Below are 25,126 nucleotides of genomic sequence, written 5' to 3' on the forward strand. Positions count from 1 at the left end.
ATCTGCCAGGGGCTTTGCAGAGAAATTATTCCTGTGTTTGGTAGGAGATTAGCACGGATGATTTAAAGAGCCTTTCCTGCCCTAATATTCTATGATTTTATGACCCTTGATGCCTCCCTCAGCATGATCATGATCTCTTTTTTCATTGACTTATTTTCTTCCAACTTAACACTGATCATATCTCTCTGTTCTCCCCCATCCCCACCCCCATTATTTATCTCACTTGTTCAGGAAGTAGTCCTTTATATCCCTACAATCTGACTTCCATCACAACGATGGCAGGAAGAAAAATCCCCTCTGAAAAGTCACAACCTCTTTGCTGTAACAGCCAGTGAGCTTGTATTTTTAGTCTTCTTGACTCTCTGTAGAGGTATTGTTCATTACCCCTTCCCTTATCCCTTTTTACTTCCCTTATTAGCTTCCCACAATAGTAGTTTATTCCCTTCTATTTCTTCAATTACTTTCCTCCCGTTTTCACTGACTTTTCTCCTCCCCTTTTATCCATGACAGTGGTTTCTTAAGGCACTGAGGTTTTCTATGAATAGATTTCTACTACCATTTTTGATAGTGGGATTAAGATAATTTTCAAATCCTAATTACAAAAGGATAATGTCAGTGATGTAATTAACAAATGTCTATGAAGGAACTTTGACGTTCCTCTATATGGCAAATAGTAAATACTGACTTCTTTGATAGTATCCATTTTGGACTTACTTTCCTCGTTGAGTTGGGGAAAGTAATTCAGATTTTCTTTTATTTTCTTGGTAGAGAAGGGGGAAATGCTTCAAATCTTATTAAAAGTTTATCTCGAATGAACTTTACGGTATCTCATTTTATATCACATCAGTGAAACCATCAATCCTTATTACAGATGTTAGGATATTTTATTATTACATTTCCCACTTAAAAATGCGGCTAAGGATGGTGTCACAAATCATATATCTACTGTTGCCAAAAAGACCATCAGTCTTTGTTATACATACATATGTCAAAATTCAGCTTAAAAGTCTGTAGATACAACCACAGCTTTTAGAAAATTTTCTAGAGAACAGAAGTACTATTTGCCAAGTGTACACAAAGCTTGTTCTTGAAAGGAATCTCCCGTTTCTTATTAAATAGCTACTTGAGCTGTTCATTATTATCCTATTCATACACTATGTTGCTTAATGCTCCTCTACTACATATTTGACGTTGGCTAATACTGAAATACCCTATTCAAATGCTTATTTTCCATTCAAAATAACGAAAATTGCAGTTGGAGTAGGTGGTTGCTAGGTGGAAACAACGGCTTTAAGTCACATGATCTCAGGGTCTGAACAAATATGTGTCCTTACGTGCGGTCTCCATCAGTCAGAATTGACTCAACATCAAAGGTCTAGCCCAGAGCTGTCCAACAGAACTGTCTGCAAAGATTAAAATGCTTTTCTATAATGTCCCATACGATGACCACAAGCCACATGTAGCTACTGAGCACTTGAAAAGTGGTGACTGCAACTAGGCTACATTTTTTATTTAATTTAAATTTAAATAGCCACATATGGCTAGCAGCCACCTTACTGGACACCCCAAGTCTAATATCTAGAAAATAGAACCATGAATTATTCCCATGGTCCTCTTTGTAGGAATAAAGGTGAATGTTTTTACTGCACCAAAACATTTTTTTTTTTTTAATGAGTATGAGTTGTTATTAGTCAGTGCAAATATTTTGGTCATAATGAGTTGGAATCAACTTGACAGCAGAGGGTTTGGATTTTGTTAATATCAAACATTTATGGAATATATCAGGTACCGGGTGTCATGCTAAATGCTGAGGAGAATTTAGGAGGTACCTTAGGACATTGGGGAACACTGGTGGCATAGTAGTTAAGAGCCACGGCTGCTAACCAAAAGGTTAGCACCAGGCGCTCCTTGGAAACGCTATGGAGCAGTTCTACTCTGTCCTGTAGGGTCGTTATGAGTTGGAATCGACTTGATGGCAACGGGTTTAGAAGCTCAGAGACTATTAAGAGATGTAATAAATAAGGAAATGAATTACAATATACTTGTACTTGCTATTGTCGTTGTTGTTGTATGCCACTGAGTGGATTCTGACTCATAGCAACCCTATAAGACAATGAAGAACCACAGGGTTTTCTAGGCTGTAATCTTTATAGGAGCAGATGGCCAAGTCTTTTCTCCTGCAGAGCCACTGGTGAGTTCAAACTGCCCACATTTCAGGTAGCAGTAGAGTGTTTAACCATTGAACCACCAGGTCTCCTTTTACTTGCTATTCAAAAACAAACAAACAAAAAAACTAAATAAAGAATTGTGGGGCCTGGGGTATAGAATAACTGTCTGTAGGAGTTAAAAAGGTTTCTTTGAAAGTTTATATTTAAGTTGAAACATAACAGAAGAATTAAAAAAAAAAATCGCCGTCTAATTGATTCTGACTCATAGTGACCCTATGGACAGAGCAGAGCTGCCCCATAGCATTTCAAGGCTGTAATTTTTATGGAAGCAGACTGCCACATCTTTCTCCCATGGGGCAGCTGGTAGGTTCAAACTGCCAACCTTTTGGTTAGCAGCTGAGCACTTAACCACTCCACCCCCAGGGTTCCTCATGGAAAAATACCCAAAACCCACTGTTGTCGAGTCGATTCCGACTCATAGCGGCCCTACAGGACAGAGTAGAACTGCCATATAGAGTTTCCAAGGACCGCCTGGCAAATTCTAACTGCCAAACTTTTGCTTAGCAGCCGTAGCGCTTAACCATTACACCACCAGGGTTTCCCATGGAAAAACAGATGTTATCACATGGGAGGGAAAGGGAAGGGAAGTGGCCAGGCATTGCAGAAAAGACTTGGAGTCCTGAAAGGGCTTGGCGTGTCTAGGAAATAGGAAGCTATCCCTCATGTGTTGTGCTGCCGAGGATACTGCCTGAAAGTCAGCTCCACTCTGATTGTGTGGGTCTTATATGGTAATCAAGAAGTCTGAGTGTCAAGTGGTCCCATAGTACCCTATACTTCCCCTATTGTTATATTGTTATCCTTTTGTTTTATCGGAGGTATTTGTTTAATTTTTAAAAATCTGCTTCCTTAGATTTATAAGATCTTTATAAAGAGATTATGTTTGCCTTTTTCACCAGCGTATTCAATAGCATCTGATAGGGAATCAATACATATGCTCTTTATTATATGATTTATCTAGAATAATGTTTCCGTTCCTTTTGAAGCTTGGTGCTCTTTGGAACCATACCACTTACCAGTCTTCCAAGTTAGGACTCTGACTTCTGGCATTCCACCTCTCGGTCAGCCATCACTTTGTCGGACAGCATTGCTGTTTGGCTGCAGTACTTAATAAGAACTTTTATGACTGGGCTCCCTGCATTTTAAATCAGGCCGAGAAACTTAATAGATAAGCACATTTGTGGTGTTTGATTTGAGTCAGCCGAATCAAGGTATTGAGACGGAAAAGGAACTGAAATAATTTCTCTTCACCAACTCTATCTATAGGGCATAAAGCCAAAATCCAAACCTCTTGCCGTCCAGGGGATTCCGACTCATAGCAACCCTACAAAACAGAGTAGAACTGCCCCATAGGGTTTCCAAGGAGCACCTGGTGGATTCGAACTGCCACCCTTTTGGTTAGTAGCCATAGCCCTTAACCACTGAGCCACGAGGGTTTCCATCTATAGGGCATAGGATTAAAGAAATTGAAAAAAAAAAAAAAACTGAGCTAAAGAAGTAAAAGAGAAAAGCACTCCAGAGTGCCTTTATTGATTTCCACATAGGGAGGCAGAATAATAGTCCCTCTTGATTCCCCCATTTCGTACCTAGCCATGTACATGCATTACCTTATGTTTATAATATTCCTTCACTATTTGATGAAGTAATCTCCCCCTGTAAGAGAAATATGTAGGCTCTAGAACACATGAGGAGCCCTGGTGGTGCAGTGGTTAAGAGCTCGGCTGTTACCAAAAGGTCTTGGCAGTTTGAATCCACCAGCAGCTCCTTGGAAACACTGTGGGCCAGTTCTACTCTGTCCTATAAGGTTGCTATGAATCCGAACTGACTTCGCAGCAGCTGATTTGGTTTGGTTTTAGAATACACGAAAGCAATTCTACGACTTTTATAATAACTGAATTACTACTCATCAATATCCAAAAACAAAATCAGAGTAACTACCTTCACTCCTGTGGGCCCAGTCTTTATTTTAACACAATTCCCTATTAAAAATAAACAAAGGCCTGAGATAACATTTTACTTTGGACATGCTATCAGGAGGGATCAGTCCCTGGAGAAAGACATCAAGCTTGGTAAAGTAGAGGGTCAGCGAAAAAGAGGAAGACCCTCAACGAGATGGACTGACACAGCGGCTGCATGGGCTCAAGCATAGCAATGATTATGAGGATGGCCCAGAACGGGCGGTATTTCCTCCTGCTGGACATACGGTCACTATAAGTCGACGCCGACTGGACAGCATCTAACAACAACTCTGCACCCCTTTTGCATCCCGCCCTCTGATCTCGGGACGCCTCCAGCCCTCTCCAGCAGCCAACCAGACCCGGCTCTCGCGGCCGGTAGCTGAGCCGGGTGGGCGGGGCTGAGGCACTTCCGGCCCGCCCAACCGGGCGCAGAGCCGCGAGCGTTCGGCAGCTGCGCACGGAGTCTCTTGTCCCTTCGCGCGTCCCGTTCTGCCTCGCCTCGCCTGGCCTCGCCTCCCGCGGACTTTGGGCTGACGTGTCGCAGTTCCTCCGCAACTTGGCGATCGGGCCGTGATGGCGGACGCCTGGGAAGAGATTAGGCGGTTGGCGGCTGACTTCCAGCGGGCGCAGTTCGCTGAGGCCACGCAGAGGTGCCCGACCCTCCCTCTCCGTAGTGGAATCCCAAATAGGCCGTGGGCGGACACGCCGGGATCTGGGGCCGCAGACCCTTAATCCCCACCTCCCCGAGCCTGATCGCGGTTCTGAGTCCAGTTCTTGGCGGGGAATCACGCATCCCACCTCGGCCCGGAGCTCCTAATCCTCCCCAGCCAGGTCCTGGAGCTCGCTGCCCCCAACGATGACTTCGGACTATATTGATTGCTCCTCTGACCCCTCCTCTCCCACCCGCCACCAAGTCACTGTGGCATCATTGCCTGATGTACACCTTCTGACCTAGACATTTGAGGACAGAATGAGATTGAAAGAGGAGCAAACAAACAAAACCAAACCCATTGCCGTAGAGTCGAGTCCAACTGATAGCGACCCTACAGGACAGAGTAGAACTGCCTCATAGGGTTAAGGATCAGCGGCTGATAGGTTCTAACTGCTGAACTTTGGGTTAGCAGACAGGCTCTTAGCCCGTGCGCTGCCAGTGCCCCTGAAAGAGGCCACTGACCCCCACATACAGTACTTTGCAAATATTACGTTGGCTCTGGGAGTGAGTGGGTTCTTTAAATTTTTTACCTTTTTTGTCCATCATACAGATATTTTAGGCCAGACCCATGTCCCACCTGTCAGACCACGGACATTACCTACAAATCCACTAACTTATGGGGAATGTGTCTGGAACACCATAACTCTGCTTTTTAATGTTACAGAATATATACGTATAATGGTAATAGAATCCTTTTTATACAGGCTGTTTTTTGCCTGCAATGCTTTTATTCATTAGTCCGTTAATGCTGTGTTTTGTAGCATTGAGTGCAAACTACTGCACAGCCAGTGTGCTTGGGCGGTTTTGTTAGGTCAGATCCCCTGCAAGCCTACAGACCAAGTGTATGAGTGAGAAAATTATCCACTTAATTTAAAGGAAAATTCCTGTTTTTGCTAAAGTTAAACTGAAAAGTAGGACTGTTTTTTTTTTTTTCCCTGTCTGAATTATATGTGTTCAGTTTTCATTCAGATTTGAAGATTGGAAGCAAACCAGAAAAGAAAGGGCCAGTTTGAAATCTGTAATAGAATGATGTGTACCTATTAAGTAGATGATTTAAGTGCATGTAAACCTCCTTACATCCAAGAGGTGTTTAAAAAAAAAAAAAACCCTATTCAACTAGTATTGTTATACTAATGAAAGGTATATATTTTATAATGTATACCTTAGTGACTCTTTGCCCAAACTGTTTTAAAAGCCTGTTTTCATATATTCTGATAGTTTTATCGTGCACCAAATGTATCTGCAATTTTTAAAATATTACATTTCTCGTTTCTTTTAGATTGTCAGAACGGAACTGCATTGAGATTGTGAATAAATTAATTGCTCAGAAACAGCTGGAAGTAGTTCACACACTTGATGGAAAGGAATATATTACTCCAGCCCAAATTAGTAAAGAAATGAAAGATGAGCTACATGTTCGGGGTGGTAAGTAATTCCTTTTTTTTAATTTTCCCTTCTGGTTATTTTTGAAGGAAAAAAAAGAATAACACCTTAAAGCCATAACTAATAATAAATTATTTGTAAATTATAGGCTATCATTCTTATTTAATGACAGTTAGCTTTAACATTTCTACTCGTTTAGAGCAAAGAATGTTTGAATAATTTAAATGAACTTAAATGACACTTGACAAAATTGTATTTTTTGTTATTTTTAGCAATGTTTACTTCCTGTGAATTGACTATTTCTTTTCATAATACATTAATTATTGCATGTTCTTTGTAGAAAAGGGACTATGCCTATTCAAAATTTTTATCTGTTGGAATTTACAATTTTTGACTGATGTATACTTCCACATAAATTTAAATAAATAAATGATTTTCCTTTTCTTTTTAAAGGTCGAGTAAATATTGTTGACCTACAACAGGTAATTTTTAAATTTATAAAATTTCACATTGATTTTTTTCAGTTTTTCAGTACTATGAATTCTTCCAGTGCCTTAAAAAGTATTCATTAATATCGGTAGCATATTTTGTATAGTGTTCGTGAAGAAATAGTTATATAATTTTTTTTTTAATACATTGAACCAGTTTAGTAAGTGCTTCTTTCTCTGTTGACTTACTTATGCTTTATTCTTTTCCAAATATGGTCAGTCATCATTTTATGTAATTACAAGATTTATATAATTTTAGGGGGAATCACTGGATTTTCATGTTTACATAGTTTTAGTATGTGGAAGTACTGGAGAAATATAAAAAAACTGTAGGAAATATTTTTGAAAAATGGAAGTGCACGTCCTCAGCAAAGTATACTGTAACCAAAAGACTGGCAAATTTTGTGTGAAATAATATCTTGTTTTATGAAAATGTAACATACTATTTAATATAAACTTTACTGGCAAGTAGAAGCATAATTGTTCAAAACTAAAAGTAAATATATAGTAAGCCTGTAATTTTTTGACTGAAGCTTTTACAATATTTCAAACCAATTTGAACTTCATATCTAAGAATAAGTACACTAAATATTTATAAAGTATGGTTCTAAATGTGATTTAGAACTTAAGAAACAGTGTGAACCTATCGCTAATAGAATTTGTATATATTTTCCAGGTTATTAATGTGGACTTGACTCATATTGAAAATAGAATTGGTGACATTATTAAATCAGAAAAACAGGTTCAGCTAGTGTTGGGACAACTGATAGATGAGTAAGTACAATATTTAGGAACACTTTATTTTTTTTCTTTTTTTCCTTTTCTTTAATAGTGTTTATATTTAAATGTAGGCCAATGGTGGCCAGTTAGACACTTTTTAGATCTCTTATAATGCTGATTTTTATTGTAAACATCATTCTACTTAAAAAGTAAGTATTTGATGATGTGGAGTACTTGGATATGGTACAAACTTAAGTTTTTTCTTTTATCTTAAAGCAACAAAAAAACGTAATTTATGTGGTCTTTTATATAAGACCTTATCTCTGAAAGCAGATTTGTTCCAAATAATATTGCTGAAACATGACTGCAAAATCATCGCTGTTAGAAATATTCCAACATTTTGATTAACCTTATATTTAGTCACGTTGATGAAAAATAATAATTGTCAGATTATGAATATGAATGGTGTTTACCTACACATACCTTATAAATTTCAGAAAGTGGAAATATGTATTCCTTTTGGGACATACATTATGGCAACATAAATGTAAAATAGAAAATAAAATTATTCCTAATTGTCTTTATTTCTCTTTCTTTTTTTAATATTAGGAACTATTTGGATCGGTTAGCAGAAGAGGTAAATGATAAATTGCAGGAAAGTGGTCAAGTAACCATATCAGAACTATGTAAAACCTATGACCTTCCTGGGAACTTTCTGACACAGGTATTTTTCTTCAAAGTTTGTCTTTTTAGATACATAAAGAATTTTAAGGGAAGAAAGAAATCAGACTCTCTTAAAAATTTTTTTTTTAGTTAATTAATTTCTTGCAAGTGTTTTAATATTGATGTTATAACAGTATAGTATTTTGAGATACTTTCTGGACCTGATGGCTCCGATTTTACTGTGTTAAAATGATTACAATCTTCCTGAACCTAGAGAGACCCTAAAACAATGAATGGATTCTAAGCTCTTGATACAATAGTAAGTATGCCATACGTGCATGAGTTTATTTAGTGCTTCTGATATCAGCTGTATAGCAACTTTATTCAGGATATTTACAGTTCTGATTGTCCAGTTGTATTTTGAGAACTAATCGATGAAGGTTGTAATTTAGAATAGTTCTCAACTGGGGGCAATTTTGCCCCTCAGGAAACATTTGGCAATGTTTGGAGACATTTTTGGTTGTTAAAACTAATGGGGGAAGGGGATGCTACTGGCATCTAGTAGGTGGAGACCAGGGATGTTGCTAAACATCATACAATGCACAGGATACCCCCGCCCACACACACATACAATAAGGAATTATCTGACCGAAAATGTTAATAATGCTGAGACAGAGAAATTGTGATTAAGAGTTTTTCTTCTGATGTTACTTTTTTTCCACTTTTAAATCATCAGTATAATAGTAAGAACAATCAAGGAATCTTACATATTCTCTTACCTTTAGGTACTTGGGCCAATACTCAGACTTCTTGATTTACAGTGTAATAACAATGCTGCCTAAAATAGAGGCTGTTTCTTTTTTTGTTTTGTTTTTTCTTAAAGTAGATTGACGTTTTAGGATTATAGAAGTCTGTTTGGTACAGCAGAAAGGGCATGGACATTGCAGTTAAATAAACCTTGATTTGAACCCAGGACGTGCTACTTACCTTATGCCACTAACCTTAATTAATCTACTTGGTGCTTGGATTACATATCTGGAGAATGGAAATAATTCTGCTTTTACATAGGCTTCAGTGATGCTCTATATGTATGATAGATAAAAAAAAAAAGTTTTTTTTTTTCTTTGGGGAAATATCTGGCACAAAGATGATGATTGTTTTGTTCTTCCTGAAACTAGTAAGTGAAAAGCCAGATCTCTTTATAGAAATATTTTACTTTAAGAAAGTCCAGGTTACAAAATTTATCAAACTATGGTTGTATGAGATTAGTTTATAATACAAATGGATTTACTCACCCATTTTTTAAGAGTGAACTCCCCTAATTGCATTTAAAATACCATTTAAGGTATAAATATTATGTTTTATATGGCATTTCAGGAATTTAAATTGTTTTACACAAGCAAATATATGTTAATCACAAGAAGTGTAAAAAAAATCTTCAAAGCACTTTTACAAAGTAAAAGTGTATTTTACCAGATCAGATCCATATGATTTTTTATGAAACTGTGCTTCTGAGTACATTTTGCAAATATATAGTTTCTTAATATTTTTCTGGTCTAGTTTTTGTGAATATTAGTCACCATTTTATATGAAGGTTATATTCTGAAAGCTCATTAAGAAGTTCTTTGAAAGGCATTTTTCTGTATCATATTAAGTATCAACTGAGCTGACCCAAATAGATTTAACTCACCTTGGCATGTGAAATATATCCAGACTTATTTCAGATGTACCTACCTCTAGTCATAGTGTAGTTGTAGAGAAATATTTTCTTGAGTTTCAAAGCTGATTGTCAAGAAACCTCTCTCTTGGCCGTGGAATGGGAAGCCAGTGTAGATCTTCTAGACACAAATAACTCATTGATACTTGCATCATGCAAGATACCTTTCCAGGTCTTACATTTCCCCAGGTTTTGAGGAATCTTGAAAGAAAATTTCTCTTCATCCGTGCTAGGAACTCCAGAAAGGGTCTTCTCTAAAACACTTTAGTATGTCTTGGCTGTGCATATGTTGGGAACTGCGAGTACCTCGAAAACAGTTGACTTTATTTTGCATTGGAAATAGCCCTTATTACCAAGTAGCTAAGCTTTTTAACATATTAGCCATTTGACTCATTCATTTCTTGATCTCTGCCATGAGATAATGAAGTTTCCTAGATCCTGAATCTTTTAGCTTACATATCCTTGAATTTATACTTGTTGAAGTTTCTCAATTACATGACGTAACAGCATGCAGAATGCTGAGTCAGAATCGACACGTCAGCAACAGGTTTGTTTTTGTTTTTTTTTTTTTACAAATGCATATGTGTAATTGTATCCTTTCAGATTAATAAAATTTTATATTTTACTCTTAGGCACTAAGTCAGCGACTAGGTAGAATTATTAATGGACACATTGATCTTGACAACAGAGGAGTAATTTTTACTGAAGCTTTTGTAGCTCGACATAAAGCACGCATCCGTGGACTCTTCAGTGCTATTACCCGGTAAGCATGTTTTAAAGCATATATTTTTACATGTGTTGGATCATAGTTTGCGATCTTTTTTTTTCTAGTGAGTGATTTTTTTTTTCTTTTTTAAACAAAATCTCATTCAGGACCCCAGTTTATTAAACAGAAAGGGAGTTTTCGTGAAATGGGATGACTGCATCCTGACTCTCTCCAACACCTATCTCCTTCCCCTTTCCTACCTTTCCTGCCTTCAAGACCCTGGATGCTTCCACCAAGTGTAGTTTAAAAACTGCTTCTCGTAACAGTATGTTAAGGTCACTCTGGAATGGTGGAAAAAGCATGCAGTTTAAAGTCAGAAGACCTGAACATGGGTCATAGTTCTATCACATAGTGACTGTGTGACCTTGACCAGGTAAGTCAGTCACAGCCTTTTCGGGCCTCAGATTCTTCATCTGTAAAAGACGATTTTAGGACCCTTTTTACCATAAAGAAGCCCTAGTGGCACAGTGGTTAAAGCACTCAGCTGCTAACTGAAAGATCGGTGGTTCGAAACCACCAGCCATTCCACAGAAGAAGGATGTAACAGTCTGTTTCCACAAAGATTGATGGCCTTGAAAACCCTATGGGGCAGTTTTACTCTGTTCTGTAGGGTCGATAGGAGTCAGAATTGGCTTAACACCAATGGGTTTTTTTTTAACCAAATAACATTCTACAATTCTGTTCAATAACTGTTAGTTTTAAAATACATTAACTTGTCTTAAATAAGAATTTTTGAAATGCTTGGATCCGTGTGACAAGCTCCAACTGTAGATTTCAGAAAACTACATTTTCGATTATCAACTTCTTGATGTCATCAGTTTATCTCAGTAGCTTTGTGTTCACCTGCAATTAATTATGTAAAATTTCTCCCATCTTAAAACAGATAGACCTTCTTAAACCCCATATTCCATTCCAACTACCACTGTTTATTCTTTTCCTTAACAGTTAACCTTTCAGGAGTTGACATCTTCATTCACCCTCTCACTTTTCTTCCTTTCCATCACTGCTCAACTGATCATTTGGCTTCTATCACTGACCCAGCATTGAGTAAATATCATTAAATCCCTGGGTATTTGGTCACTTTGTAGCAGCTTTTAACTGCAGTTACATCTTGAAATACTTTCTCCCCTTTTTTCTTTTTTTGAACACCACACTTCACTGGTTTCTCCTTCACTTTTTCTGGCTTTTCCTCCTTTCCCTAGCCTTAAAAGTTTTATGTCAGGCCATCTTTTCTTCTCAGTCCTACAGTGTCTTCTAAGATAATTTCACCTGTCTTTTAAATTTCAAACTCACACTATATTATCTACAGAGCATCTTTTCTTACTAAATATTTCACAACTGCCCCAAATTCAGCATATTTAAAATAACTCATCATCTCTGGACCACCTCCCCCCAGCTGAATTTTTTCATCCTATTACGTTCCCATTATCAGTAAATGTTATCGTCCAGTTGTTTTTGCCAGAAATCTAGAAGTCATCCTTTATGCCATCTTCTCCCTCCTCCTTCCCCTTCTAGAACCTCAAGTCTTTTGAATTCTCTATTTTAAATATTTATGTAATCTTTATTTCTCTGACATCACTATTGCCACTACACCAGTCCATTTTTTACCTGGACTATTTCAGTAGCTTTCTAACCAGTCTCTCTTCTACTCTTACCATCTTCCAGTTATTCATTACATTGCTGCCACAGTGATTTCTTTATGTCATTCCACAAACTGCCCAATACATGCCAGGAACTGAGGGTAGAAAAATAACAGAAATTCTCCCTTCAGAGACAGATATCCTACCTTTAAAGACCTAGGAGGTCTAGAAGGGAGAGCTTGCAGTCTAATGCAATGAATTTCTTCTTTCTTCCTTTCTTTCCTTCCTTCCTTCACTCCCTGCTTGCCTTCCTTTCTTCTCCTCCTGCCTTGGTTATCTACTAAAAAAACCAAATCCACTGCCATCTATTCGATTCCAACGCATAGCAACCTATAGGACAGAGTAGAGCTGCCTCATAGGATTTCCAAGGAACGACTGGTGGATTTGAACTGAACTCTTAACCACTGCTAGTGGTGCTATAACAGAAATACCACAAGTGGGTGGGTTTAACAAAAAGAAATTAATTTTCTCACAGGAGGCTAGAAGTGCAAATTCAGGGTGCCAGCTCTAGGACGAAAGCTTTCTTTCTGTTCACTCTGGAGATCCTTGTCACTTTTGGGCTTTTACTCCTGGAAGATCATCTTGTAGCGTGGCATCTCTCTTCTCCCATCTCTGCTTACTTGTCTATGCCAAATCTGCTCTTTAAATCTCAAAAGAGATTGACTCAAGACACACCCTACACTAATACTGCCTTGTTAACAAAGAAAAAGTCATTCTCAAATGAGATTATAATGACAGATATAGGGGGTTAGGATTTATAGCATATATATGGGGGACACAATTCAATCCAAAACTCCTTCCTTCCTTCCTCTCTCCCTCCCACCTCCCTCCCTCCTTTCCTCCCTTCATCTCAAACTTACAGAAAAATTGCAAGTGTAGTTACAGTACTTTTTTTCCCCTGGCTTATTATTGTAATGTCCCATCACAAATATTTTAGTCTACATTCCCTGTAAACAAGGGCATTGTCTTATATAACTATAATACAAACATCAAAATCAGGAAATTAACATTGATACATTACTTCCATCCAATCCTCAGATTCCATTCATTTTTTGCCAGTTGTTTCAGTAATGTCCTTCATAAACAAAGGATCCAGAGCCATGTATTGCACTTAATACACCCCTTAGTCTCCCTCAATCTGATGTTACTTAGTCTTTCCTTGACACTTAGGAAGAACACAGGCCAGTTATCGTGTAGAGAGTTCCGTTTTGCTTGTCTGCTATTTTTTCTTGCTGATTCTCAGATTTTACGTCTTTGGCAGGAACGTCACAGAAGTGACACTGTGTTCTTGTCATTGAATCCCAACAAGTGACACACATTTTAGATTTTTTCCAGTCACTGATGATTTGCATTGTGATCACTTAATAAGGAGATGCCTCCCAGGCTTCTCATAAAGCTACTCATTTTTCCTTTGTAATTAATAAATATTTCAGAATAGAGTATCTTGATACCATGAAAATTATCCTGTTCTACGTCAAATTTTTTTTATTTTTAGCAAAGTAGAATTGTGCTGCTTCTTTTTTTTTTTTTTTTTAATTTTTGTGCTTTAAGTGAAAGTTTACAAACCAAGTCGGACACTCATATAAAAATTTATAAACACCTTCTTATATACTCCTAATTGCTCTCCGCCTAATGAGACAGCATACTCCTCTCTACACTCTCTTTTCATGTCCATTCGGGTAGCTTCTGACCCCCTCTATCCTCACATCTCTTTCAGACAGGAGATGCCAACATAGTCTCATGTGTCTCCTTGATCCAAGAAGCTCATTCTTCATCAGTATCATTGTCTATCCCATAGTCCAGTCCAACCCCTGTCTGAACAGTTGGCTTTGGGAGTGGTTCCTGTCTTGGGCTAACAGAAGGCCTAGGGACCATGACCTCCGGGGTCTACATCAAACTTTTAATTTATTTATTTTGATCACTGTGGACTCATGGATCCCTGTTTTATTCATTGGGTTATAATTTATTATTGTCATTTAAATTTTCAAACTGATTCTTATTTAGCCAGTGGGAACCCCTTTAGCTAGCTCCTGTGATCTTTTGACGTGTCCCCATTATTCTTGAAGCACTTCCTTACTTCCTGGCATAATAAGATGTTCCAGGCTCAGCACACACCTTCTCTGTTCCAGCCCTGGAATCAGCCATTTTTCCAAGGGAATGCTAGTTCCTCTTAGAGAATGGTATTTAGAACCCCTAGTCTGGGTACTGCATTGCTCACTGCTATTTGCTTTTCACTGTTCCAGGCCCTCTCAGTAGACAAGCCAGGAAATACACACACACACACACACACACACATACATACATATCTATACCTTTATATCTGTATTTCTCCATGGAGTTCTTGGATGACACAATCAGGTAAGCACTCAACTACTAGCCAAAAGGTTAGCGGTTTAAATCTAGCCAGAAGCATCTTGGAAGACAGGCCTAGTGATCTGCTTCCAAAAGGTCACAGCCTTGAAAACCCTAGGGAGCAGTTTTACTCTGCACACACAGGTCACCATGAGTTGGAATCGACTTGACCACGGCTAACAAAACAGTTCTTTTTCTATAGCTCGTTATCTATTATTTCTTTATATTTGTATATCTTTGTTCATTGGAAACTGTGAGTTCATACTGATACCTCCTATTCTAGTCCAACAGCATAAGCTTCATTCTCATTTTCTCCTTTTCTATATTTGTAAGTCTCTTTTGCATCTGTGGGAAGCGTAGCCCCCATTATCTTATTGCATTTACTTACTTGATTAATCTCCCTTTATGTGACTGATCTCCCATTGCTGCTGCAGCCCACTTCTGCACATCGATACCCTTCTTATTCCACGTACTCTGACAGCCTGTACCAGATTGCCCTTCTAACACAAGAAAAGGTGATTGTTTCAGGGGAGAGGAACTGGGTGGCTAAGTGATAGGAATAAAGGGAGATTCACTTATTCACTGCACATCATTTTGTAACTTTTTTGTACCCTGTACACGTATTAATTAATTTAAAAAATATGTTTTTCCTATTGACAAATATTTATCTTTTTTCCTTGACTCATTATTGTAGCCAGTATAATTTTCATCAAGATCAGCAAATAGTGTTTTTCTGACTCGTAGTAGCCTTGAGTTCCTCTGCATGGAGGTGCTATCAGACCATGAGAGAGAACAAGTTCTGAGCCTCAAAAGATGTTGCTAGGCCCTGTGGCTTTCGGGTAGTTCCAATTAATGCCTTGTATCTTCATATAGCTAAGATTTGCCTCCTAAAACTAAGGAACGACCCCACCTGGTTTTACTTCAGAGAAAACACCTGCATGATGATCATAAAAGAGTTTCTGTTTATTATTATCATAAGTAGCCTGAAAGAAGAGCAGAAGCAGGTGAGAAGAGCGAGATTTCTACTAAATTATATTACAAGATGAAATAAAAAATCAGCAAAGTTCCATTGTACCAAAGAAAAGAAGAAAGGCAGGAATTTGTACAATTCAACATTTGTTGAACACCCACAATAAGTTGTGCACCCAGAAACTTATAAAAAATCCCCATCAGGGAGCCCTCTACTTTTTTGTAGGAATGTGTTCTGATAGAAGGGAACAGAAAACACACAGACAATAAAATAAAACATGAGACGTTTTTAATAGTTATAAGATAAACAGAGGTGAGCAAAACTCACAGAACACCTACACAAGTTGGCTTTGGGATTCCAGATGGTTTAGCTAAAAAAATTGGTAAAACAGTTTAATAGAAAACAAATTGACCCACATAAGAATTTGGTACAAATAATAATGTAGTCAAAATTCCCTCAATATAGGGATTTTAAGTATTTATTTCAGACAACCATTTCTACTCTCCAATTCTTTATAGAGAAAGCTTACAGCATCCTAATAAATCAACACTAGGGGAAACCCTGGTGGTGTAGTGGCTAGGACCTACAGCTGCTAACCAAAAGGTTGGCAGTTTGAATCCACGAGGTGCTCTTTAGAAACCTTATGGTGGAGTTATACTCTGTCCTATTGGGTTACTATCAGTTGCAACAGACTTGACAACAATAAGTTTGTTTTTTTTTTTCTTTTGGGGACTTACATAGTTTGAATCACCCCTGTGAGTCAGAATCGACTTGACAGCAACGGGTTTGGGTTTTTTTTGTTGTTTTTTTTTTTCATAGCAAATACCTAAAAGTCTTTCACTTACATGCATATAAGTAAAACACAGACAAACCTAAACTATAAAAAAAAAAAAAAAACTATAGGGCAGGCATAATTGGCTTCAAAGAAGCTAAGCAGAAAAGAAAATTATGGTTGGAAAAAAAAAAGTAGGCCCTCTTTTAGTTTCCTTTTTAGTTTTAAAAAAAAAGAAAAAACCAGAATTACTATGAAAGAAATGCACTTATAGGAATCTACCCAAAAGAAATGAAAACATATGTCCACACAAAGCCAGGAATGTCCGTAACAGCATTATTCATGATAGTTCCAAACTAGAAACAGTCCAGATATCCATCAAGTGATGAGTGGATAAATGAATGTGTCATATCCATAAAATGGAATGTTAATCATCAATAGAAAGGAGCTAAATACTGTTACATGAGTCACAGTGAATGAACCTGAAAAACACGCTAAAGAAGCCAGACAGAAGAGACTACATATTGATTCCATTTATATGGAATGTCTAGAAAGGCAAATTAATAGAGAGAAAGCAGATCAGTAGTTGCCTGGGTCTAGGGGTAGCAGCAGGAATTAACTGCAGACAGGTATGCAGGAACTTTTCGGTTTGATGGAAATGTTCTAAAACTAGATTGTAATGATAATATTGCAACTCTATAAATTCATTAAGATTATGGAATTGAATTTTGTAATTTTATGAATTTGAACATAATTGAATTTTATGGTATTTAAAATTATATCTTATTAAAGCTGTTTTAAAAAGAAATGCATAGTCATTACTGAAAATACTGATAGGCATAGAAGAGTATTTTACAGATCCTTCCCAGTCATCCACTCTAATTTAGGAGTATACCTTTCCAAATTCTTTTCAGTGCATATATAATTTCACTTGTCTTCAAAATGGAATCATATTTAACATTGACCTGAGTATTCCCAGGTGAGGCAAGATCCTCCCAGATAGAAAGAACAGAATGAAGAAAAACAAATATACAGTAAAGGGTAGAATAAATAGTGAAGTATCACTAAATCTGAGGTGAAAATTTGGTGGAATGGCAAAGAAAAATCGATCCTGGATTGGGAAAATAGATAATTTCCCTGGTGTTTCAGAAGCTTAATTCTGATTAAAGATTTAAACTTTGGTGCAATTTTTTATTTGTTTTCCTTTTAAATTAACTTGTGTTTTTCATAAAGTCCATCCTAGTTTGTTTTTTTAATTCATAAATATGTGTAACTGTACAATGAGTAAGAGGTTTTTTGTTTTCTTTTTTCCTGTCCATAAAGGCCTACAGCAGTAAATCCATTGATTTCAAAATATGGATTTCAGGAGCAGCTTCTTTACTGTGAGTTTGGCTTAAGTTATATGTCCTTAATTAGCTACTGAATGTTAATTATAAAGCTTATTAATTTTAATGTTTTTCCTCTATTAGTCTAAAACTTGATGTAACTAAATTATGTCCAGGTTTTAAAAAGTTTTTATATACCAGTTATGTCTGTCTGTTTACCCATGAAGCATTTAGCATTGGCTGCCCCAGAAGAATGGAATGAAAAAAAAAAAAAACTATATAAATATAGTGTATCCTGTTATGCATGTACATATATAGAAGGATTTGAAAAAATTGTGTGATTAAGAATAATTTTTACTTTGTATCTTACAGTATTTCACTGTATTTTCTAGCATGAAAGTACGTGTTTAATTACAGGCCTACCTCGGAGATTGCAGGTTCAGTTCCACACCACCGCAATAAAGCGAATATTATGTTAAAGCAAGGCACACAAAGTTTTTGGTTTCCCAGTACAAATAAAAGCTATGTTTATACAGTACTGTAGTCTGTTAAGTGTGCAGCAGCATGATATCTAACAAAACAAGGCAATACCTTAATTAAAAATTACTTTATTGCTAAAAATGCTAACCATCATCTGAGCTGTCAGCAAGTCATAAACTTTTTACTAGTGGAGGGTCTTGCCTTGATGTTGATGCCTGCTGACTGATCAGGGTGCAATGAAGTTTGCCACGTCAATTGATCCTTCCTTTCATGAAAGATTTCTCTGTAGCACTCAATGCTATTTGATAGCATTTACCCACAGTAGAACTTCTTTTAGAATTCGAGTCAGTGCTCTCAAACTCTGCCATTGCTTTATTGATTAAGTTTATGGAGTATTCTCAATCCCTCATTGTCATTTCAATAGTGGCTCACAGCATCTTCACCAGGAGTAGATTCAGTCTCAAGAAACCACTGTCTTCTCTCATCCGTAAGAAGCAACTCTTTATCTGTTAAAGTTTTATCATAAGATTATAGCAATTTATTCACACTTTCAGGCTCCATTTCTAGTTCTTTTGCTGTTTCCACCAAATCTGCAGTTATTTCCTCCTCTGAAGTCTTGAACTCCTGAAAGTCATCCATGAGGGTTGAAATCAACTTCTTTCAAACTCCTGTTAATGTTGATATTTTGACCTCCCATGAATCGCAAACGTTCTTAATGGCATCTAGAATGGTTAATCCTTTTCAGAAAGTTTTCAGCTTACTTTGACCAGATCCATCAGAAGAATCACTTACCTGTGGCAGCTGTAGAACAAAAAGCCAAACCCATTGCCATAGAGTTGATTCCAACTTACAGCCTTATGAAATGTATTTCTTAAATAATAAGACTTGAAAGTCAAAATTACTCTTTGATCCATGGGCTGCAAAATGGATGTTGTGTTACGCAGGCACGAAAACAACATTAATCTCCTTGTACCTCTCCATCAGAGCTCTTGGGTGGCTAGGTACACTGGCAATAAGCAGTAATATTTTGAAAGGGATCTTTTTTTCTAAGCAGTAGTTCTCAACAGTGGGCTTAAAGTATTCAGTAAACTATGCTGTAAACAGATGTGCTGTGATCCAGGCTTTGTTGTTCCATTTATAGAGTACAGTTAGAGTAGATTTAGCATAATTCTTAAGGGCCCTAGGGTTTTCAGAATGGCAAACAAGCATTGGCTTCTACTTAAAGTCACCAGCTGCATTAGCCCTTAACAAGAGAGCCAGCCTGTCCTTTGAAGCTTTGAAGCCAGGCATTGACTTCTCCTCTCTAGCTATGAAAGTCCTAGATGGCATCTTCTTCCAGTATAAGGCTGTTTCATCTACATTGAAAATCTGTTGTTTAGTGTAGCCACCTTCATGAATTATCTTAGCTAGATCTTCTAGACAACTTCCTGCAGCTTCTACATTAGCACTTGTTCCTTCATCTTGTGCTTTTATGGAGACAGCTTCTTTCCTTAAACCTCATGAACCAACCTCTGCTGGCTTCAGACTTTTTTCTGCAGCTTCCTCACCTCTGTCAGCCTTCATAGAATTGAAGAGAGTTAGGGGCTTGCCCTGGATTAGGCGTTGGCTTAAGGGAATATATATTGTGTCTGGTTCGATCTTCTATCCAGACTGCTAAAACTTTCTCCGTATCAGCAATGAGGCTGTTTGGCTTTCTTAGCATTTGTGTGTTCACTAGTGTGGCACTTTTAATTTCCTTCAAGAACTTTTCCTTTGCTTTCACAACTTGGCTAATGGTTTGGTGCAAGAGACCTAGTTTACAGCCTGTCTTGGCTTTTGACATGCTACCTTACCTTACTAAGCTTAATCATTCCTAGCTTTTGATTTAAAGTGAAAAACGTGGGGCTCTTCGTTTCACTTAAACACTTAGAGGCCATTGTAGGGTTATTAATTGGCCTAATTTCAATATTATCGTGTCTAAGGGAATGGAAAGCCCGAGAAGAGGGAGTGAGATGGGGGAATGGCCAGTCAGTGGAGCAGTTAGAACACACACAACGTTTATCCATTAAGTTCGCCATTTTATATGGGTGCAGTTCATGGCGCCCCCAAAACAATTATGATAATAATTTCAAAGATCACTAATCACAGATCACCATAACAGAGATAATAATAATAATAAAGTTTAAAATATTGTGAGAATTACTAAAATTTGAGAGACATGAAGTGAGCACATACTTTTGGAAAAATGGCGCCGGTAGACTTCCTCAATGCAAGAGTTGCCACAAACCTTCAGTTTGTAAAAAATACAATACCTGTGAAGCTCAATAAAATGAGGCGTGCCTATACTAAGAAAAATTTTTACTAAGCATTTATAGCAATAAAAATATATGCTTAGCATTCAAGCAACATGGTAGTATCCCCAAAATAATTTTTTTATTGTATTTTTGAGTATGTGTTGTGAAGCTCTTAAGAGGTTTGGGTTCTTTTTTTTTTTTAAGCTTTTCTGGAAGTAGCCCTCATGGCTTGGCTACTTGACTTCTAACCGAAAGGTGAGCAGTTCAAACCCACGAGCCGATAGCAGGAAAAAAGACCTGGTGGTCTGCTCCCGAAAGGATTACAGTCTAGGAAACCCTATGGAGCAGTTCTACACTATCCTATAGGGTTGCTAGGAAACAGAATTGCCTCTATGGGAAACTCCAACAACAACAAGCTTTTCTGAACTAATTTTTAAAAGCAAAGATTTGATTTTTTAACTAATATATCTGTGCAAATGTAGAAACTAAAATGCAGAATGGAAACAAAAAATTCAAGCACAGAACCAAAAATTAATTTTCATTTGCTGTTTTTTTTCCCCCCAGATTATGGACATTAAACTAAAAATATTTTTTTGTTGTTTAAAACAAATTAAAAATTAAAATGTTACTGTTATCATTTCATGGATGAGAAAATGGAGACGTAAAGATGTTGAATGATTTAGCCAGTGTTTCATAACTAGGAAGTTACAAAGTTGAGGTTTGGATTTAAGCTATTTGGCTTCAGAGCTCATCCTCTTAATCACTGAATTATACTTCTCTTATAGTAGACCTGAAGTTCATTGCTTCAGTTTAAACAATGGAAATATAATAACTTATAAAAATATTCATGGTTTTATTTTACATTGCTAATTCTAAGATAATCCAGATGTCTTACTTTGTCTAACAGTAGAAAATTGCAGCTGATAGCACTAGTAATTGCATGTTACCTATGCCCAAAGTGTTTAGTCACCCACTTTAAGAAAAATGAGATAAATAATGGCATGCTGGTTTTTTCCATAATTAATCAAACTAAAAAAATTCAGTATGTTAATATTTACTAGTTTGAGTTGCAACTTCAGCACCTATAGCCAGTTACCAAAATTTCCCTGGATTTATGACCTGTGTATTCTCATAAATGGCAGGAAAGTTTTGACTAAAATACCATGTCTTCATTATGCTCCTAAACTTTAATTTGCTTTTTAAAAGGGTAAGAATATCTAAATTGTGAAATACAGTATTTTACTTTTTGAGATTTATGCCTGCTTTAGTTTATTTGCATTCGCTTGGTTTTGTTTTAAGCTGTACTTGAGGAACTTGTTACTAGTGGACGCTTAAGAGGCACCGTGGTTGGTGGGAGACAGGATAAAGCGGTGTTTGTCCCTGACATCTACTCCAGAACACAGAGTACTTGGGTGGATTCCTTTTTCAGGCAAAATGGCTATCTAGGTAAGTAACTATTTTGCTTTTATGTGAAACTAAAATGTATTTCTAACACTAAACACATTCTTAGAAAGTATTGTACTAGCCCAGAAGTCCACAGCCACTTCATTTACTGTTGGCCAGCAGATTATAATGGTTGCCTTTGAGTATAAAGGTAGTCATACTACAGGTTTTCATAGATCTTGGAACTGAGTTTAATCCCTTAGTTATCGAACAGCTGTTAGGTAGAAAGGCCAAAAGCTGGTATTGATTGTTACCAATTTTCCAGTGATAATAAGGTGATACCACTATAACTTCATGTATTTTTAATTCATATAAGTTAATTGTAATTATTATTTCTTGTATTGCATGAAAATGCCCAGTTTTTCTATTATATAATCTTAGAAATATTTTACTAACAGCTTTTGAGTGTTCATTTTTATTAGTTACTCAAAATTTATAAACATTTGAAGTTATCCTCAATCCTGTGTCTGTGGTTCTGCTATTGTTTCGATAAAGTTGATTGAATTTAGTCGTTAAAAAATTAGCAAAAAAATATATATGCAGATCGCTTATTTTAATCAACTTCATAACCCAAGTCAAACTACATAACAGATTAGTTGCCTTATCAATAATCAGCTTATAAGTCATTAGTGTGTTCAGACAATTTAAATATTTTCCGATACCAGCATTTGATTATGGTTTCTTCACTGTTCACAATATACTTTTCAGTTTCTTCAGCCCACATGAACTTGGATTAGAAGTTTGTTATAACTAATTTTCTTGAGTAAGATTATTTGGAGGACATGGATACCTTTAATAACCTTAATGGATGGAATTTTTAAGTCCTTGTGTTTTGTTTTATATATGCTGAAACTTTTTGTAGTTTAAGTTAGACTGGGGAATTACTTTGTCCTAATGGTCTGATGAAACATTTTGAAAAATAGATTCCATTCCCTTAATTAACTCTAATAAGCAAAATAAGTTCCAGTTCTTATTTTCGCACTAAACCGTTACCCTGTCCTTTACATCTATTTCTGCTTTTATTGCTCTTTAGTTCTCATTTGTTTTCCTTTCACCCCCCTCAATTGGAGAGCAAATGACAAAGCTAGTGTTGAGGTTGTACTTGAACTAATTTTTATACAAATATAGTTAGTATTAAAAATTTGGTAAGATAAGATAATCAGGGAATAGGCTGTGGTATATCTTTATGCTTTATTCCTAAAACAGATTAGAATACAATATATTTACAATGAAAAAATAGCTTTTGTTAGAACTTAACTTTTTCTTAAAATTTCAGCTAAAAGATATGAGTGACTGACAGTTCTTTTTGCCCTGTCGCAACTTTCTGATATATTTCTAGAATTTGATGCATTGTCCAGACTTGGAATCCCAGATGCTGTAAGCTACATAAAGAAAAGATACAAGACTACACAGCTCCTGTTTTTGAAACAAGCTTGTGTTGGTCAAGGACTTGTGGATCAGGTGGAAGCATCGGTAGAGGAAGCCATCAGCTCTGGAACATGGGTTGATATTGCAGTATGTTTTATCTTTTTCTTTTTAATTTTTATTTAAACCAATGGCAAGTGATAATTTCACTAAGAAGTGACTCTTTTAAGAAAGATAAAAGGTGGTCTTGGCTTTAGAGCCAAATTATAACTGTCATTGTATCAACAAAAATAATCTTAATTATTGTCTGCTGAAATCTTTCTGGCTTTTGAAGTAGAAAGTAACATTCTACATGTGGATAGTCAATATCCAGAATTCTAAAAATCCATATATGTGTATCAATCAGTCATGTCAATCCTGTCATATAAACCATAGAAATTGATGAAACTCGTCACAGTTTTATTCAAGAATTTACAATTGTACTATCATCAGGCATGTTGTAGCATTTGTTTATCTCTTGTCTGTTAATATCTGCTGACATATTAGCACAGTCTGCCTATGCACTGGTAGTGTTGACCTGGCCTTCATTATCCCAAAAGATAGTGCACGTGAGAAGGAGGAAACAAAAGGCCAGTCTATTATTTACCAGTAAGGATCCAAACTGTCTCTGTAACGCAGAAAATCCCCTCTTTTGGATACACCAGTTCCCAAAGACTCCATATTTAAGTGTTTATTTATTCACAAATTATATTAAATACCTGTGTATGGCAGGCACCATTCTACTTGCTGGAGATATGATATCCAGACAAGCTCTTTATCCTCAGGAGGGACACGTTCATTGAGGGGAGATAGACAACGAAAAGGATAAGATAATTTCAGACAGTGCAAAGAGCTTTAAAAAAAGTACGTTTTGTAGGTAAGGTTATCAGAACTCGCTGCTGGATTGTTTGTGGGTGTGAAAGAGTGAACTTTTAGGTTCGGGGCCTGATGAGCTGTGTGGAGAGTGGTACCATTAATTGGAATGGAGGAAAGAATGGGAAAAGAGTAGATGGAGGGTGGGAATCTGGGGCAGGCAGCTGCAAATCAGGAGTGTTGTTTCGGATGTGTTATGTTGGAGATGCCTGTTAGGCATACAGGTGGGAGGTTAGGTAGGCAGTAGGATATATGTTTCTATAGCTCAAAGTGATGATGAAACTGGAAATTTGGGAGGTTATCAGCGTATGGATGGTTCTGAAAGCCATTGGAACATATAGAGAACTTAGATAGCAAATGGTTTATCTGTCTTATATTGCATTTATACTTAGTTTTCATTTTTGTTTGTATTCTAGCCCCTGCTACCCAGTTCTTTATCAGTTGAAGATGCTGCAATGTTGCTTCAGCAGGTGATGAGAGCATTCAGCAAACAGGCTTCAGCTGTAGTCTTTAGTGACACTGTTGTAGTCAGTGAAAAATTTATAAATGACTGTACAGAACTATTCAGTGAACTGATGCACCAAAAAGCTGAAAAGGTATTCCAGATTTCCCTTCATCATAATCTTAACAGTGTTTTCACATTAGAATCATCTAATGCCTTTGGGAAAATGGGGTAAGCAGTATACCCAAAAGTGATCACTTTGTATTAGACATCATTTTATTTAATATTATTCCTTTTTCCTCCTCTGGATTTGTTCTTCTCTTTCCCATCAGAACATATAAATTAGAATTTGGAGACCTGATTCTATAAATTCAAATCATATAAATTATACACTTAACAGTTAAGTCAACTGAGGGCACTGATCTAACTTTAAAAGATTAAAATGTCCGAAGTAGGATCTATGGGCTATATGTATAAATAGCATATTTGTCAATCTGTACACAATATATTTACTAAATCT

At 36.7% G+C, this 25,126-nt stretch overlaps 1 protein-coding gene across 1 annotated transcript in view; it reads left to right on the plus strand.

The window, feature by feature from the left end:
• The first annotated feature begins 4,646 nt into the window (after positions 1–4,646).
• UFL1 (UFM1 specific ligase 1) overlaps positions 4,647–25,126 on the plus strand; it is a 35,090-nt gene continuing 14,610 nt past the window's right edge. Inside the window, exons 1-10 of the mRNA XM_049897491.1 lie at positions 4,647–4,833; positions 6,175–6,320; positions 6,732–6,760; positions 7,443–7,540; positions 8,096–8,210; positions 10,499–10,629; positions 17,690–17,748; positions 21,744–21,890; positions 23,227–23,402; positions 24,581–24,760. Of these exons, the coding sequence (XP_049753448.1) occupies positions 4,757–4,833; positions 6,175–6,320; positions 6,732–6,760; positions 7,443–7,540; positions 8,096–8,210; positions 10,499–10,629; positions 17,690–17,748; positions 21,744–21,890; positions 23,227–23,402; positions 24,581–24,760 (1,158 nt within the window). The 5' untranslated portion in view covers positions 4,647–4,756. The remainder of the gene's footprint in view (positions 4,834–6,174; positions 6,321–6,731; positions 6,761–7,442; positions 7,541–8,095; positions 8,211–10,498; positions 10,630–17,689; positions 17,749–21,743; positions 21,891–23,226; positions 23,403–24,580; positions 24,761–25,126) is intronic.

The sequence above is a fragment of the Elephas maximus genome, chromosome 1, assembly GCF_024166365.1.
Source record: "Elephas maximus indicus isolate mEleMax1 chromosome 1, mEleMax1 primary haplotype, whole genome shotgun sequence".
Lineage (NCBI taxonomy): Eukaryota > Metazoa > Chordata > Mammalia > Proboscidea > Elephantidae > Elephas > Elephas maximus.